General features: G+C 39.4%; 2 protein-coding genes across 3 annotated transcripts in view; one reads left to right on the top strand and one right to left on the bottom strand.

Annotated features, from left to right (window-relative positions):
- Nucleotides 1–7,753, top strand: part of TIMP4 (TIMP metallopeptidase inhibitor 4) — a 29,855-nt gene extending 22,102 nt beyond the window's left edge. The window contains exons 3-6 of one of the 2 annotated variants that reach the window (XR_003988054.1): nucleotides 3,125–3,239; nucleotides 3,879–4,003; nucleotides 4,102–6,916; nucleotides 6,975–7,753. Coding sequence is in view for 1 of the 2 variants with exons in the window: in XM_008506349.2 (XP_008504571.1) it covers nucleotides 3,125–3,239; nucleotides 3,879–4,003; nucleotides 4,102–4,299 (438 nt within the window). In the remaining variant the exon portion in view is untranslated. Of the gene's footprint in view, nucleotides 1–3,124; nucleotides 3,240–3,878; nucleotides 4,004–4,101 lie in introns of both variants that reach the window. The other variant, XM_008506349.2, reaches the window with a different exon arrangement.
- The window catches only part of SYN2 (synapsin II), a 120,481-nt gene that overhangs the window by 82,259 nt on the left and 19,211 nt on the right, over nucleotides 1–19,011 (bottom strand). Inside the window, exon 5 of the mRNA XM_030458618.1 lies at nucleotides 10,319–10,408. Within this exon, the coding sequence (XP_030314478.1) occupies nucleotides 10,319–10,408 (90 nt within the window). The remainder of the gene's footprint in view (nucleotides 1–10,318; nucleotides 10,409–19,011) is intronic.

Here is a 19,011-nt window from a genome sequence, read left to right on the forward strand (position 1 = left end):
TTGTCTGTCTGTTTCCTCAATAACCAACAACTATGTTGATCAGAGCAATAACTTGACCAACACTGTTTCTTCCCCTTTCTCTCAGCTGATAGCTTAAAAGAATCTAAACCCAAAGCATATGTCAAATGGCAAAATAGCCTCCAGGCTTCCCAGGGATATGCTAAAACCTCACTTTATAGTCCATGGAAATGAAGAACAGACTCCCTGATCATCTCATTTGAGCTCCAAGACCTGTCTAGCTAAAACATTCTTATCAGCCCAGGGTTAGTTTGGGTGAATATTTTCAAAGCCACATTTGCACCCCCCTCAGCAATTCTCCCCTGTAGCAAGAGAAGCACAGAACCTCTAATGGTTACGTTTTACTGCCCCTGGGAAGCCAGCCAAGTGCCCCAGAGCTTCTCTAATACATTAATCTCTGACATTATAACGTCAAATTACCAAGATATTATAACATAATTAATGCCCCTGGTTTATGCTACTCCTGTTCCAAAAACTAATTCGTTGTTTTAAAACCAGTGCAGTAGGTTTAGCATTAGAACACTGGTATTTTTAGACATAAACGCTGTATATTATTTTTTAACTCATTTTCAGAAATGAAGAAAAGAATAATGATGGGCTTTATTCATCTTTTACACATTAAGAAGCCATACTTTTTTAAATTGTGACACTTACAGTGTGATACCCAAGGGATAAGAAAATCCATGATTTTTATGCAATTACTTGTCTTCATAACACTACTGCTATCATCTTGGCCATAATACTTTTTCTGAGGAGCCACTCAAATATAGAAAAAGTGCCATTTTGTGACACTGTCCTACACTCCCAGAGTATCAACACCAGCCTAAGATATAGCTGTTATATGTTAAACCCAAACATTCTACCAAATAAAACCAATATAACCCAAACTGCCAAGTATTTCCCATGCAATACATGGGAACACAATACCACCACCATTTCCAGCACAAATGGTTTTAAAGGTAGACATCAGTCACCATGAGAAGCTGAGAAAATAAGCCATGGGGTAGCTGAAGAGTTTTGGAGAATGATGTAGTCTTAAAATGAAGTCTTAAAAGAAAGTATTCCAAAATATTACAGCAACAGGTCCTGGTTATCCACCTCAGCAGCACAGGGACTGTGTCAGTAGAGCCTCTAGTACCAGGCTCACATCTCTCTGTTCTCCCAAGCCCTCCCCCTGTTTTCCTAACTCAACAAAGCCCTGCTAGAACCCCAGATATCAATTTGAGGACTTGATCCAGCCATCTTACCTCTGCCTTAGCAGAGGCAGAATTCACAGCATCAGCAGATAATATGATTGAGAAGATCCAATATAATTTACTGAATTAAACAGGGCATTAAAGTCCTAAGAAATGCTTTAATCAATATCTAGGTCAAAACCAGAGCTGGGCCAGAAATGTAATTTCAAAAAAACTTCAGCCAGCCTAAGAAGAAAACCCTCAGAAAGCCAAACAGCAAACTCATCTAAATATTGCCTGGATCTCCATTATATCTATTTTTCTACAGTTAAATCAATTTGTGTTGCCTGCACAATGCCTCTACTGTTCATTTACACACGAGTGAGAGACATACTAAAAGAAAAGTTGTTCCCTACTCCACATTGCAGCCTAACCAAAGGTTTCTGAATGTGGAGTCTCAGAGGAGACCTGGCCAGCCCACACAGTCACTATGAAGGACAGATCAGTGTCTGGTACCCACGCCCTCAATAATTCAGATTTGGAGGTAGCAGCAGCTGTGGAATCAAGTTCCAAAGATGTCAGGGATGGAATGGCTCTGAGCAGGAGTAAGGAAAGCTGTGCCTGAGGTGCTGGGGCAGGCAAGATGCTGCAGAGCACACGTGCAGCCTGCTCCTGCTCCCATCTGCCTGGCCCCACCTACCAGATGACTTCTGGCTAATAAAATGTGACACATCTGCATTTTGATATAGATTTTTCTATTATTTCTACTCCTGCTTTGTGCAAATTTCCCCCTCCCTGGAAGGGTTCAAGGCCAGGCTGGATGGGGCCTTGAGCAACTTGGTCTAGTGAGACGTGTCCCTGCCCATGCAGGGGGGTTGGAGCTGGATGAGCTTTACCATCCCCTGAAACCCAAAGCATTCTGTGATTCTATGATACTGGTTTGGGTTTTCATTCGGTGTGTCTGTTTTTTCTACTAAGTATTTCAAACCCACATCTGATATATTTGGACCAGAAGTTCCCTGACAACAGCTTTGGCTTTTTTTTTTTTTTTTTAAAGTCAATAAATAAGGCTTGAGGGGGAAAAAAAAAATCAACGTATTACTGTGTAATTTTTTTGTACTATTTAAATCTCCTGAGGGAACTCAAGTAAGATGAAAACATTTTCCAGTGAGGCCAGCTGGAGAGGGGAGAGCTTGTCTTGGGGAGCTTTGAGCTGTCAGCACACAGCACCACGTCACTGAGCAGGGGCCCCAGGGGGGACCAGGGCTTGGTGATGTCACCCCAGGTGATGACAGGCATCTTGAAGTTGATTAGCATCTCATGGTTCCTTGGTTTGATCTGCTAAGGGCAGGATTTTCATAGCTGGAGATGCTGGCTAAGGCTGCCCAGGCTTTGGCTCTCCCCCCAGCCCAGCAATTCTGAGAGCTGGGTCCCAGCTGCCAGCAGTTACTTGAGAAGGTTGCACTTGGGGAAAATTCTGGGTGTGGAAAAGCAGCTTGCTTTAATGAAAATACAAGAGCAATGGTCAATCTCTTTGCATGTTTCATGTCAGTGACAAAGAGCAAATTTTCTGTATTAATAAGATGATAAATTCATCTTTCAGTGATGAGATAAAGGCTGTGTCTGTGTTACCCATAGATGGAAGGTAGGGGTAGAATACAACTTGTAGAGTAAGGCTTTGAAGATACACTAAAAGCACTGAAAAAAACACATTTTAGAGCCTAAAATTTAAAAAAAAATAAAACCTAATTTCCTTCTTAAAACCAGGCATTTCATTTTGTAGAGAAGGAAATGTTTTGGCATTTCCTCATACAAATTCAGATTTCAGAGTCTTTCTAGAGATGGACAATTCACCTCTTCCAGCTGTCATCTGCAACTGTTTTTCCATGATTGTTTTCCACTACTTACTTTCTGTTTCTGCTAATTTTCAGATGTTTAAAGGATTTGAAAAGCTGAAGGATGTCCAGTATGTCTACACCCCTTTTGATTCATCACTCTGTGGAGTGAAACTAGATGCTAACAACAAAAAACAGTATCTTTTGACAGGTAAAATATAACACTACTGAAGTACCTATGAAACTAGAATTAAATGCTTAAAATTGCCTTTGGAAAAATAATGCCAACCTTTGTTAAAAAAAAGATATATTTAAGTACTAAATGATGCAAACACAAGGAGATGTACAAATATGGTAAAGCTGTAATTAGACTGTGATCTTCCATTTTCCATCCTTCATCTGAAGTTCTTAAAGCAGCTTCAAAGGAAGTCAAAGCCAGTAGCTATGCAATTAGTTAGTATGGCACAATTCTTTAAACTCCAACAGTACTGATGTTCACAGGAATGCAAATGTCTCATGAGACAGTGCATGTGTACATGTGAGCAGACTTGGGGTTCTAAGCAATTACAGATTTTTCTAGAGAGTCCTGAAATCTAGTTTAAGATGCTACTGCATTTGTATCCACCCCTGCTGGCAGATTATCCACAGCTCTTGAAAAATACCATTCTTAAATCTCTAACATTCATTCAGCTTGCAATCAGCAGAATAGTTGTCCCAGTTATAATTCTGTTCCTTGAAAAGAAGTGTGCAATGTGGCTAATTTGGGGCAATGAGTTAAAAACTTGCAGGTATTTTTGCGATTTTGAAGCCCAAATTCCTTGCTTGATTTCTCTTCTTTTCCATGCTGCAGGGCAAATTTTGAGTGATGGTAAAGTCCTCATCCACTTATGCAACTACATTGAGCCATGGGATGATTTATCCTTGTCTCAAAAGAAGAGCCTTAATCAGAGATATCAGATGGGCTGTGGCTGCAAAGTAAGTCCAGAACCAAATGCACCAGCAGCTTCCACTGCTGGGAGCTGGGGTTTTGTTCAGCTGCCATGTACTGAATCAATCTGCTCCTTCCCCTTTAGATTACTACCTGCTACATGGTGCCCTGCTCCATCACTGCACCAAATGAATGCCTCTGGACAGACTGGCTGATAGAGAGGAAGCTGTATGGGCACCAAGCCAAGCACTATGCCTGCATCAAGAGAAGTGATGGCACCTGCAGCTGGTACCGAGGCGGTCCCCCCCCTGAGAAAGAGTTTATTGATATCAGTGAACCTTAAACTGATTGCTCCTGAAAAAGCCTTGGAGTCCAATTCCATCCAACACTGCACGCTCACAGCTTTGAACTGCCATCCTCCAAACGTAGCTCTTGCTTAGAAACAAAACCAAATTGTCCTTTCCAGCTGAAATCCCAGCCCGTGGAACCGGCGCTCACGCAAGATGAGGAACACATCTCCTGGAGGTAGCTACTCTGTAAAGTGATGCTTTGCACAGGGAGGCTCAAGCTGAGAATGCTCCTCTGTGTCCTCCAAGGCAAAACAAAAGTTTCCTTTTTTCCAATATGAATGTACAAGAACAAAAGAATTGCCAGAATTTTGTCCCCTGCTTCTGTTAACCTACAGGTTAAGAGACCCCGTGGTTTATTACAAATCTTTCTGATGAACTACGGAACGTTTTATAGAACTGGTTGTTGGGGTTTTTTTCTGTATGAAAGTCTTCTGATACAAAAGAATTATTGTACAGTGTATATGTAAAGTATTATAACAATGTACTATAAAAAAAAATTTCACCCCCCCTCCCCTGTTTTTCCTAATCTCTCGAAGCACACTGAACACTTCAGTGATTAAACAATCTCTGCTCCCTGTTCTAGATGTTAGTTATGTCATAGCTTTTGTTATCTACAGAGCTGTAACTTTTATTGACAACTAAGTTAAAAACCAGCCTTGATAATCCAAATCCTTTTACCCCATAGCTGAATATTCCTCTGGATGAGCTATACCTTGTTGAAGGAAAAGCCAGATGTTCTCACGCTTCAGTGTTTTATGGGAGCAACCCAAATAGTGAAAGGTTGAAACTGCTCATATTTAAAGAAATCCCATCCACCACCATGGCAGTCGTAGTACTTGATACCAACTCTCTAAATATGTCACTAGGTCACTGTATTTCAGTACACTTAAAAATCCTGGATTAGCAACTCATGGAACTGATGTAAAAATACATGCAATAGATATTAGCTTGCATTGAAAATGATTTCTAAACAGCTCTCAAATACCTGACAATATTTCCTAGTTTCAATTTTCATTACTGATTTTTCACTCCTGAATACCCATTGTTCTCTGTCCTACTGAGTCTGGTCACTCATGAGCTTGTACCATACAAGTGGTACAACATATTTTGCCTTTCAGCTTTTAGTGTCTTACCTTTGATGAACTGATTACTGTAGTTAGCAACTGATTTCATATTTAAGTTCACAGAAGTAGCACAAGTCACAGTGGCAAAACTTAAGAAATTATTTCAGTAAATGCCAAAGTTTAGACAGTTCTTCTGCCTGAAGTTTAGCTTGAGTCCTAGAAATTGGATGGGAACTCTCACACCGTGCCCCTTCTGGCATATTTCATTCTCTCCAATTCTCACCATTGGGTTTTTCTCACTTCAGTTCAGATTTGGCTACAAATTCCCCACGTGAGAATTTAGAACAACAGGCAGCAACTGAGTTACTTGTGTTCTCATTTGGTTAGCTCAGGACTCTGTAAAGGTTGAACACAAGCACTTGGCTCACTCCTGGGGACCCAGGGCTGTTCCTGGCCAGCAGCTCAAGGGTCCTCCCAAGCCCTCCTTAAAAAATCATCATGACTTAAAGTTGCAAAGAAATTAGGGACCCCTTTAAGTACAGGCACCTCCAATTCTATTCACTTCAGCAAAGCAGTGTTTTGCCCATAACATTCAGCTTGTCCCTCACATCTTCTCACACCCCAAGATAAGTTCCATTAGATATTATGTCTACTTGCAAAAAAAAACAAACCCTGTGTAAATTATTTTTATGACATCCTGAGTTTCTAATGTTTATTTTGTCAATTGCATGACTTCATATTCAAAGGATAGAACACAGCACAAAAGTTTGAAAACTTTTGTAAAAATAAATTGACTTTTTTTTTTTTGTGGCTACACTTCTGCAATTCCATTGAAGTGTTACTGGTGCAAGTTCAACAGGAAAAAAGGCAGTTACTCCTCTGAGGAATTCATGTCCCTTAATAGTCAACACTTCTCTTTTTTATTTACTTTAAATCAGTTTTCATGGTTAAATTTACAATCCTACATGAAAACACCATACACTTGTGCTGCCCAGTGTAAAGTCTAGCTCATTTTCTGCTTTGCTAAAGACAAAAATTACCTACCACTAATTTGGACCATAGACCATTTATGGCCACTTGCAAAAATGAAATTAAGAGGTTGCATTTCTTCAAAAAATGAGCTGATACTGCAGAGATAATATGGAATTTACTGTCAGTGCTGTGCCTTTATGATACTAATTTACAGAACGACTTAAAAAACAGGGCTTATTTCCTCATGGCAAACCAGAACTATTCCCTTAATAGAGAAGCCTTAATAACCATACAAACTCTGAATCAAGCACGTGGCTAATTAATACTCAGTGCATGGATTTTGTTTCCAAATCCATTTGGATGTAATGGTATCTTCTGAATAGCACTCTGCAGCAAACAGATATTTTCTGCATTTTTTACTGAATGTAGTCTTCTTTCTCCTTCACTTTTAAAGTAAGTAGACCCTAAACTCAACTAATCCAACTCAGATGGCCTTCTTTATGCACCTTGTAAAAGTATTTGTTACCTTGGATATTTATGAATAAGCTGTTCCATAGATCGCATGCCATAATTAGTTTTTAAAACCTTAAAAACCTTTCAAAACCTTTTTAAAACCTATAAAGGCTATAAAGGTTTTTAAAACCTTTCATATTTGACCTGCCATAAAATATCCCATATGAGCTATTTCAAGAGGAATGGTCAAGCAGTTGGATTTCTCTCTGAGCATAAATCTGGCCAAGCTTCCCACAATGGATGGCACAAAGATTTTTTGTATCAATAAATATGGCAAGAAAAGCTTTACAAAATGCCTTTTGGAGTAAATCTCTGTTTTCCCTCAGATTCAGCACTGATAAAATAATGAAAACTATTAACTGCAATGCAACAGTATGAATATGTTATTTTCCTATCAAGATTTTTACAGTAGTGGCCTTGGTGTATTATCAACAGCAGATTATTTTTACAACATTTTATTTTTACTCCTTGAAACTGTGGATGTGTCATGTGAAAGGTTAGAGAAGAAATACAGCCTGGTACGACTTTTAATTTGGAAATGACTCACATGACTTCTGATCCAAGTGAGGGAAAGAACAGAGAAGGGAGACTGTCCAGGTGAAGGGTGGAAAAAACCCACCTTCAATATTGATGGCTTTTGCTCAGCTTTCCAGATAAGTTTTAATTAAATTGTCCAACAGCTGAAAAAGCCAGGTTTCTTTTCATGACAGAGAACATAGGAGGTGGGAATGTAGTGAAATAAAAGGAACTAATTACTGAGGGAAAGGCTGTATATATGACTCAACTAGCAGTGAGTTCAAAAAGCCTTACAGCATTTTGTATAGTTTTTAATCAGTCTCAGACGAATGTTTCTGTTTCAAAAAGTGTTTCATTAAAGCAGCTCCATTTTTACACAAAAGAATGGCATCTTTGTTTATTTACCTTTTCTTGCCCTCTAAGGACTCAGCACCAATGATCACCATGGTATGAAAGAAGCAAAAGAAAGAGAAGCACAGCCCCACCTCTGGCACACTGGGCTGAACACCCAGTTCTCTGGGATTTGGAGTTTTCCCCTGTTCCCCCCACCCCAACTGGTTTGCACTGGGTGGGGAATGGGACAATGTGGAGAATAAGATGGAAAGGAAGGAACACAAGAGGAACCACCAGACATTATTTTCAACCAAATACTGTAAAAGTAAATGCAAATAAGGCTAGCTAAACAGTGTTAAAAAAACCAAAAAAACAAAATTTAAACAGCACCATATGATTTCATCAGCTAGAAGACTGCTACTCAGATCATTTTACACCTCATTCTAGAAAACTGAATAAAATGTTATCGTGTGTCCTGTTGCCCCATTCTCCTTCAAGCCACAAAGTTCCAAATGATTTCTTCAGAAGGAAAAAATCCAGGAATGAGCTTCAGTCATCACAGTCAGTTATTTCAGCACCTCTAAATCATGTATGACAATGCAGTACCAAAGTGCAGACATTCTCTCCTGATTAACATTCATAATTTAGAAATAGGTAAAAAATTACTCAGCAGTGGAGAATATTAAGATTCAAAAGTTGAAACAAAAGACAACTTACCAGTTCAGAATTGTAATGAGTAATATGGAGGGATAAAAGGGGGAGAAAGCACTGAAACATTTCTTAGACTCTGAGGCACAATATGCCTTAGACACTTTCTTGTTTGTGTTCTGTTACTGAATGTGAATTCAATCAGTGGTTCAAGACAGCAGCTTGAAACTGAACTCCTTAGACCTTCTACAGGGTCATACTATGTAAAAATTAAAAATTAGCACATCAATTCTTGTCCCCGGATAACAGGATATTTTCTCTGTTTCTGTGTATTGCAGTTTAGCAATGCATTAAACAGTCCTGCTTTAAAAAAAAAAAAAAAAAAAAAATCATAGAATCACAGAATATCTCAAGCCAGAAAGGACCCATAAGTATCACTGAGCCCAGCTCCCAGCTCCTGCAGGAGTCCCTAATACTAAACCAGGACTAAGAGCATAATCCATCTGCTCCCTGAACTCTGTCAGGCTTGGTGCCATGACCACTTCCCTGGGGAGCCTGAAGAATAGCAGATAAAATAATGAAGAAAAAACAACAAACTGCATGCAGGAAATTATAAACCAGCTTTAATCTTGGCCATTCTCAGGAGAATAGAGATACAAAACTTATTACTGATTAAAAAAGCATCTTGCAGGAGATGAGATGTGGTTCTGCTTCATGGCCTCTTACAGATGAAGCCTCAGGGCAAAACACTTCCTTTGCATCAAAAAATTACAAATTTCACAAAGTTGTATATTTTCCTGAAAAACCCAACAACAAAACCTCCTTCCACTCTGAAAAGATCTGCCTGTGTGGAACAATATTTGGATCTTCCCCAGCAGATCAGAACCGTGGTCTTTTGTACCTACAAAATTTCTGTGTAGATTTTCATTTCCTGAGTACAGAACTGTGGTGACAGCTCTTTGCAGAAGTGTGACACAGGACAAAAGGAGAGGAAACAATCTGCAAGTCAGAAAGCCCAAGGAAACCAGAGACTACTGGGAAAGCAGTATGAAGAGCCATCCTGCCACCCTGGCAGCACATCCAACCATACAGCATGGCACCAACACTGTTTATCACCAAAAGATGAGAGAGATGTGGCAAAAAGATGGCTTCAGAGAAAAACTGAGCCAGGTGCTGCTCTTAGATGCCACCTATGATAACAAAATGCTAGCCAGAGTCTCAAGACACAGAGACAGCAATTACAGCCTGGGGACTTTACCACCAGGCAGGTGGTTGAGATTTGTAGCAAGTCTGTGCAATTGTCAGAATTGTGACATTCTGAAAGGATTCAGTTCTAGGGAGATCTGATGCTCCTCTGCTAATCTAATCAATCAGCAAGTAGCCTCCCTCCAGCTTCCATTCATGCTGAAAAGATTTCCTCTAGAAAAATCCACTCAGGAAAAAAAAATCTCTTTAGAAATCATGAGAAAAGTAAGAAAAAAAAATCCGCAGCATAAAACAGGTCATGAGTAAAGGTCACAGCTGTTACTTTTATGAACACATCTGCAAAGGACTGGGGATGTCAGCTCAGGTACTTGAGGATCACATGGCACAGATACCCTAATTTAAGATGAGGTCAAAGTTGTACTCTGACAGGCACACAGCCTTGTGCACCATCTCCAAAGATAACAAACACTTGGTACCTACCATAAAGGACTAGGCTGAAAGTGCAGTTTTTATAAGCATTTAATCTCTTTAAGATCTGGAGGTGGTGAGCTGAAAAATGACTACTTTCACATCTGAAAATTTTCAGCTAGCCCCTACAGTGCTTTCAAGTGGTCACCCAGTAGCATCCCTCTGAAAGCTTCCAGAATTACTTTTCAAATAGACAGCAAATGGGAGAAATTAATTGTGTGTTTGCAGTCCCTGCTTTCCAGTGACATCTACAGAGACACGAAGTAAATTTAGCAATGATATTTGCACATACCATTTCCTTGTGATTCGGGTAGAAGGTCTGCTCAATTAAAGGGAACTTCTCTGGACCCAAAGTTTTGTAGACAGACACCAGCTGTGCAAACTGTAAGATAAAGCAAAACAAAAAGGTTAAGAAGAAATTACATTCTATTAAAATGATTTCACGATTTTAGCTTGTCTTCTGTGTGTCATAAACTCAGCAAGAGAGTTTTCCTCCAAGAGGCACGAATATGCATGTAAGAAGAAATAATGGAATATTGGGTTTTAGATGCCTCAGAGTTTGCATATTTTAAGCTGACCTTCTGATAATAAAATGATGATGGTTTTGCATTTTCTGTCATTGTTGATCAGAGATGAGACATTCCATATTAATTTATGCAATTTTGCAAAACTGGAAACTAGAGAAAAGCAAGTGTGTCATATGTGACAGGGTAGAGGAAGAAGAAACAAGAGAACTTGAACTTCCTAGGCTCCAGCCACGTGGCCATTCTTCCACAATCAACAAAGATGCTGCTAATTTTAAGCAACTACATATTACTGGCATTTCTATCACTATTTTCTGTCTGGGCCCTTTCTCTGGCATATCCAGCCTACCTAGAAGCTGGACTTCAGTAACTTGGCACAGAAAGCAAAACAACATTGAAGTCTAAGACAAAGAATACTTTATTAAATAAAAATGTATCTGGGGGCTGTTCTTTAGTGAACAGATCAACTCTTCTCTTGGAACTGTTCAAAACCTAAATGACTCTTGAAATCACAGCACAGCCAATGAGGTTTCCAGGGAGCAAGATGCCTTTGGCAGTCAGAAGACCACTATTGTTCCAGGATTCCAAAGCTCTGGCTTGTACATGCCTGTGATGTGTTCACTTGTCACGATGCCAACATGAGACATAAACAACTTAGCACAACAGTTTGAATAGTGGGATTTGCTGGTTACAAATGGGGAAAAAAGCCAAGAACAATGGAACTCTGTCCATAATGCAGTTTGATCAAATACTGACTCTGCTAATGAGATTTAGGGTGCAGGGACAGCAAAAATTAATTAAGAAGGGAGAAAAAAACCCAAAAAACTAAAAACCATAATTTTTGCATAGCATTTCCATTTCTAGCTGGCATAAAGAACTTGTTTAATTTCGTGGTGTTTACTTAGGTTTGGTAAAACATGCATTTAAATTTTGAAGACCAGTGGAAAATACCTTAATGATGAGTAGTCCATCCAAGAGCTTAGGAAATTCTGCTTGGATAGTGTGCTGCACTAAACAGACCCCAAGGAAAGGAAAGAATATCACAGCTACCAAAATAAGGTGGTTTGTAAGCAAACACTGCTTATTAAATACATTCTCTTTTTACCAAACAATTGTTACATTTAAAGAAATCTATTTACCAACCATTAGAAACTTAAAAAAAATCACAGGATTGTATTTCCTTTCATTCTTCCCTTATTTTCTTTTCCATATTCAACTGGAAGCAAGCTAAAGACAGTGAGAAACTGACAACTGTAAGGTCTGTGGTGTGCACTCAAGGTAAAAAAAGCTGTAATTCAGATTAACACTAGCAACAGTTTATTTAAACTATATCAGCCAGAGATAATGCACATGTAACACTCTAAAGTACCCTCTAATCTAGTGAGAAAGCTATGAAACAGCATGTAGGAAATGTAGGTTTGAATTTCCTGAGGCAGAGGAAAGAAAACTCTGATTTCCCACAGCCAGGGGGACTGATCTCCCCTTTGCCACTGCTTCTCCCGTGTCTCTACAATTTCAGAAATCTCTTGTCAAACTTCCCCCCACCCAAAGGAAAAAAAAATTAAAAATTGATGTATTGAACCCAAATTCACACAAAATGTTGGCATTCTAATTGCACATCCTTAAGCTGACATAAATATTTCTTATTTTCCCTGATTCCTACTGGGTAATTTATGCAAAAGATTTTTTTTCCTGTTTTAATCAACTTCAGTTCTTTTGTAAGCATAATCTGGACTATAATTTTTTTTTAATATTTTCCTTTTGAGCAGCTGAAATGAACAAATGTCAGTCACACCTACTTGAAGCAAACAGACCACTTCTGAAAACCTTGTTGTATCTGGGCACTCTGGGAGCCCTGCAGAGCTTACAAGCAGGCTGAATACAGAAAAACCTTGCCTGGCTTTCTATCCAAACCTGGGTTTGGAGGTCTGCTGGAAACTACACTGAGAACTTTGCTTTCACTGAAAAAGGAAACCATATTAATGCTTTGCCTTGATTATAGTTTTCAAAATGTTTTGTTTGACTGGCCTTGCTAATATGACCTTAAATTACACATTTAAATCACAGTAAAGTTCCTCAACTTCTTCCCTGGGCAAGAGCATTAGCTTTTAAGATGATAAAGTAGTGAATCATTATTTAATCCAATGTTGAAATCTTTCAGATCCGGGATGTTCATGAAGACTGATGAAGCCACTCAGTATTTAAAAGGATAAAAGCCCAGAGTGATTTTTACAAACATCTAAAAAAAGAAACTCAAGGAGCTTAGTATTTCACCAGGAGCCTTTTCAACTTCTTCAAAAAAAGCAGAGTAGAAAAAATTTCTTTTAGCTTTTATTAAAGCTCGCTGAATATTTTCTCATTTTCAAATTTGGCATTTTATTTTCAGCCCAAAGAGAGAGATTCTCGGGTATATATATTTCTACTTTTCAGATTAGCTTTTAAATGGACGATATTCAGATTTTTAACATTCTTTTTAAAGTCAGCTCTTCCCTTTTCTGCTAGGGGATTACATGCTTTCACATCTAGCCCTATAGATTGTCCCACCACAAAAGGACAGGAGAGCATCAGCTGTACTTTTCCTCTTTTCTGACAAAGCATGGCACAGATAAGAAGAAATATTTTGTCAAAAAAGGCACTGCTACCCTTTGATTTCATACAAAAGCCTTAAGGGGTTTCATTGCACTAAGAATGGAACACTACAGATTTGGCTTCAGAGATTGCACTGTAACCAAGCAGCATAAAGTTTCAAAAAATCCCTTTGCTGACTTCATCAAGATCTGACTGATGACTTTGCTTACACTCTCAATCAGTTCAAATGTGCTTAATTACACACATGTCATTCCTGAAAGGGTCAGATGTTCTCATAAAGAAACTGCACAAAGTTTGGCACCCAAGGTAACGAGATACGATATAGAAATTAATGAGATATGATATAGAAATTAATTACTCCAGATGGTGGTTTGTGCTGCCATGAAATCCAGCAAGTTTCAAACCTCTCTCACCAGGCTGAAGGATGTAAATCACAGGTCATTCCAATGCAGAATATCCTGGTATGTTGAATAAGATTTTCCTTCAACAAACTACCTCCCATTTGCTTGCACAGCTGATTCCTACTGGAATGAAATGAAAGGAAATGGAAGGAATCACTGAGCTGGGTCTCAGAAAACCTTTTCTATCAGAGCTTTTCCATTGCTGTATTTGCTATCTGTGTTCTTCACAAGGTTAAGCTTGATTCTACTGACAGTGGAAGAACTCCAACTGGCAATCTACTATTTCATGGTAACAACTAGAATGATCACGAAGTTCAGACAGAAGCAGGAAATTTTAAGCTAAAATGTCCATTTTTAGACAAAACTGTGTCTGGTCATTCCAGAATAACATGACTGGTTTTGTAAGAGTAAAAGGTGGTTCAAAAGCACAGGCTGGGTACCATTAGCATCAACCTAGCAGGGGGCAACCATGAGATCCTTCAGATCCTGCAGATCCTTCAGAGGGAGAAGTGATGAAGTACTTTTGTGGAAGGGGCTGGGAGGGTGCATTGGACACACTCCATTTAATTTAAGCAAGAATTTTCACCATTCCTGTATTTTTAAAAGTCTCTGGATTTCTCTTTGTGGATTTTTTTATTTTTTAATTACCTGGGAAATAGCTGCGTCACTTTTCGTGCTCTTCATAATATTTTTTTCTTTGCTGTGATTAGCTCATATTTCTTCTATTATCCTTTAATAAACATGAAATACTTTTCCAGAAGGCTGGGTACACACACACATTTGATTTGGTATTTTACACCCAACAGGAGAATCAAGGGGCACAGGCTGCTGACTGTAGCCTCCATTCCTCTGTTAGCTCCTGCTGACAGACAACTTAATGGAAGGATTCAAACTCTGAAAGTGAATGCAAAGCCTGACATGGCAAGTGAACAATGGCACAACACCTACCAATCAGTTTGGGCACATCCAGAGAATGCAGAATAGGAGGGAACTGACAGAAGAACTTGATGTTCCTCCAGCAGCCTTCCCTGATGACAACACAAAGCCAGAGACAACACAGTTGGGCTGGATGGGAAGGTAAGTGACACAGACCCTGCCTCCTATTTTAAGTGGTATTTTTGTAACACAGGGGGGTGGGTTCCTAACACTCTTGCAGCCCCAGCCTTACACAAGAACCTGGGGCTGGTCTAAGCCTCACCAAGCTGAGCTGCAAACCCTCACTTCATTTTTTATTTAAGTCCTGCTGCTCAACCCATCACTCTGGGACTGGCACCATCTCTTCCTCCCACCTCTGACTGCAGTTGGTTTCTCTTCACCTTCTGTATCTCCAGCTGCATCCCAACACTCCAGGGTGTTTGTCAGCATCTCCTGAGATGGAGCTCCTAAGCCTGTGTGGATTGTGCTGCCCCTTCCCAAAACCACTTGAGTGTCTCTGCTCCATGCTACCCAGAATGTCCAAAGACATTTAAATCAAAACCTTGGGAGAACTTGGAAGCCATTGGAAGGACCGCAAGCAGAGCTCTTGCTTACAAATCACCAGAATGCATCCATGAGAAGAAGATTTTCTGCAACAGTCAGCAAAGCAGGATTTAAAAAACCAAACTGACCAACCAAACAAGAAAAGAGGATGATCACAGAGAGACAAACACTTTCCCTCTTGGCTTGCAAAGTTGGGTAGCAAGGCATCTGGCAATGAGAAGCACCTTGGCTAATGAAAGTAGTGGTGACAAAGTGTGTAAGCAGCGAGGAAAGTGAGACTTAAGGAACACACATGGATTGGACTGAAGGAACAATGGGGACAACAGGCAGCAAACAGATCAAGACATGTTTGTTAGAAAAGAATTAGAGACAATGAATACCCTGAGGCCTAGATCAAGAAGCCTCCTGGAACTTGTTATTTCAGAATTAAAAGAGAAGTAACTGAATCATTCCAATAAAAGCTCTGAGGGCTCCTTCTTGGGTGCACTTGGCAGCAATGAGAATGTGCAGTTTATTCCACTAGGGTGGGAACATCAGGTTCAGTGTCCTCTTCAAGGAAACATTTGTGCACCTGTTTATTTTATGGGATTTGGGCTTGTGTTTCATGGCTTCTCAAAAGGGTTTGGGGCTCATTACAAGAAAGAGAGATTTTATTGTTTTGTAGGGTTTTTTTAGGGATACAAAGATCCTAAGACTTTCAAGTTAAAATAGTAACTTTTTAAAGAATACTGGATTTGATGAAACTTCACAGTAAAGGAGAAAATCAATCTTATTGCAAACTACTTTTCTGCAGACACAGCCTTTCCACATTCCATTCGAAGGAGTCTTGTAGGTAACGAAATTTTGTGCAGGTGTTGAGATGTGTCTGTATGAAGTAATCTTCAGAAACAAAGCATTATTTATGTACTTACTGAATTAGGAAGTTAAACCCATTTTAAAGCTAAACATACAGTTAAAATACATTTCTCCTTTTCTTTCTCTTGAATTTTCCTGGATGGGTTGGATAAATTCCTGTTCTAGAGAGGGGATTCTAGCTCCCAGATTCTCCTCATCACTGAGTCACTATGGTCATATATAAGTACAGCAGACACAATCTCTACATAGGTCTTGGCTGGAAAAAAATTACCTTCTTATGTACTTTAGTGATGAATATAACACAGAGATTTCCTTTTTTAATTAAATACTAAAAAAGTGCAAGAAATCAAGCTTATTTTCCACAGTCTGGCCTTCAGTTATGGATACCATACTTAAGTACAAGAGAGTGCTTTTCAGTTTCAGTACTGTAGCAAGAAATGCAGATATCACAAAGCATACAGACTTGGGCTTTACAGTCCTGGTTTTCAGATGGACCTCACAGAATTTATTTAAATATAGTTTCTTTCAGTAGAAACTAAAAAATGGTTAAAAGTCTATTGCACTTTTCTGTCACCAGAAATGTTCAATGCAATAGAAATCTTTAATGGATGTCAAGAGCTCCCACTGCTGCTCTTTAGTGTGGAGAAGAACAGGGACAAAAACCTAGCACAAAATTCAAGAATGCAGTAACAAAATCTGAGCCTCTTTTTGCATTGAATTGGTCTCATGGGAGTAAATGCTGGTCAAAGGAAAAAAAAATATTCTGTTCATGGGTAAAGTACATGGTAGTTCAAGGAAAGATTGATGAATACAGAGCTGTAAAAATTACTTGCTGTATGGAAAGAAAAAAATCCTTACCCCACTGAGGTATATTAATTATTTAAGAGTCTCTGCTTTTTTCAGGAAATTTCAAGTGAGAGTACGTATTTTAGGAAAGCAAAATGTTCAGCAAGACTAATATTCCTGTTCTGTAGGTTACAAAGAGGTTACAAGAACCTCTACAAGGTCTATAAAGAGGTGCAAAGAAGAAAACGCACAGCGAGGTTTAATGTATTTAGATTTCTTTGTTATGCTTTTAAAAATGAGTAATGATTTATGAGCTTTGCTCTAATGTCATGTTCCAAATTACTAGGACATTATCTTTTGACCAGAAAGCTTCAGATGTTTCCACCTTCCTCCTGGCACAGTTCTGTGAATTTGCTTTCAGCTCTCACACTACAAATCCATCATTGTGTTTTGCTTTAAGTGGCAGGTTCAGCAAAGAGGCCAAAAATCTTCATTGTCTGACAGAGAATTAAACTGCAGGGTTTGATGCTTAAGCAGGCTCTGCTCAGATCAGGGCTGGGAGAACAGCACTTAATTCCCTATAGATATCCATGTGTCTGCCTTCACTGTGCCTTTACATCCAATTCCCTTCAATGAATAAAAGTCACAACTCTGGTTTTAGAGAGACCTCTGCCATTCATGTAAATCTTTGCAAAGAGAAAAGCTGAATTTGTTCATAGGTTCCTAATGCATAAAGGCAGGAAAAGGCCATTAAACAACCTGTTTGGGTGGGCTCTGCCTGCCCAGCACTCCTGTCATCACCAGTCAAGGTCAATCTTGCCAGAGTAGCTGAAATAAGAAGGAATTTCAGTGCTGACTCCAGGTTTCATCTAAGGAAACACACAGAACCAGGGCCACTGACTAAACTGCAGGCCTAAACATTTCTAAGACTTGTAATGTTAACAGAGATTAAATGTCCCTAAATGTCTTCCCTATCTGAGTTGAAGCCCGATTGCAGGTATGTAATTCTTTTGCCTTGACCTTCAATAAAATCCTCTCTGGCACCTGAGGAAGGGCAATACCCAACCTAATCCCAGCCTGAGGTTCAGCATTATTGTGAAAATCTTTGGCTGTAAGTACAGAGTTTTCTTATAGAGTCATAAATATAGTAAGTATAGTGTGATAAGTAAGTAAGAAATGTGTAATTTCTTTCTCTAAACTAGACATGGAATGGCGTTGAAAGGTCTCACAGATTTATGAGTAAATAGGGTGGCAAAAGACTTTTCCTCTTGGACACATTTGTTTGATTTGTTATTCGTTCTCCAGAAGATCCTTTGACACAATATTGAAACTCATTTGTGTGGCTGTGTCTGCCCATTAGCATAGCTTCAATAACCCGTGTCAACAGGGAGCTGGCATGGCCAGAGCTCATTTCTTTCCTGTGGTCCTCCCTGCAGAGTGCCTACAAGTTTCCTGCCAGTGCCCCCATCTGTTGCTCAAGATTTTTCAAGTATAGCTGGAACAGGGGAAAACACAACAGTGCAAATTCTGACAGCACCACATGGAGGAGGAGAAAGTAACAAGGGGGGAAGAGCAGTGCAGCACCATCAGAAAGCAACCACGGGCAGTTAAAAAGACTTCTGAAGAAAACCAGGTGAGAACAGAGAAGCAAAGTGTTCAGTAAAAGCAGCAAGGTGGAGGCAGATAAGTAGAAGAGTAAGGTAAGTAGGAGATGATCTGCAAAAGAAATGCAAAGAAAAAATAAAGCACAGCACATGGAGGCATGGAATTATGTAAACTTGGCAAAAGGAATAAAAAAGAGAAATGTCAACAAACTTGCAAAAAAGTATCTGGCTGGCTGTTCCCAAACTGCAGAAAAAGAAACAAACAAGAACTGTGGTGAGATTACCATAATACTGAGTTTGACAAGGAAAAGCAAAATAACCAGCCTTCCCTCAGAATGACTGCAGATGAGCAAAGAAATGAATTTTGGCATAACAAAGTGTTCTATGGCACTTCTCTTACATTTAAACCCTTCATAACAACAAATTCCCCCAGTGAAGCTGATAAGGTCCCTTTGGAAGATGTTTCAGTACCAGATGGGTTCACATCTGGAGGTCTGTGTAAAAAAATGGCAGGACCTTTCAGCTGTTTTACACAGAAGTGTCTGTCCTCTGGGTATCCATTCCTCTCTGCCAACCTTTAACCAGAAGACAGTTTCAACTGGTTTTTTTTGCCCCTGTATTTCCCACATCACTGAAGTGATGTAGCAGTTTTGCCACTATGCCATCAGAGTTTGCTCCACTGGAGGCCAAGCCTGCTCAGTGCCAGCTTCCCCAGCCACCCTTGCCCCAGGGCTCTTCACTATATCC

This window comes from Calypte anna, chromosome 12, assembly GCF_003957555.1.
Source record: "Calypte anna isolate BGI_N300 chromosome 12, bCalAnn1_v1.p, whole genome shotgun sequence".
Classification (NCBI taxonomy): domain Eukaryota; kingdom Metazoa; phylum Chordata; class Aves; order Apodiformes; family Trochilidae; genus Calypte; species Calypte anna.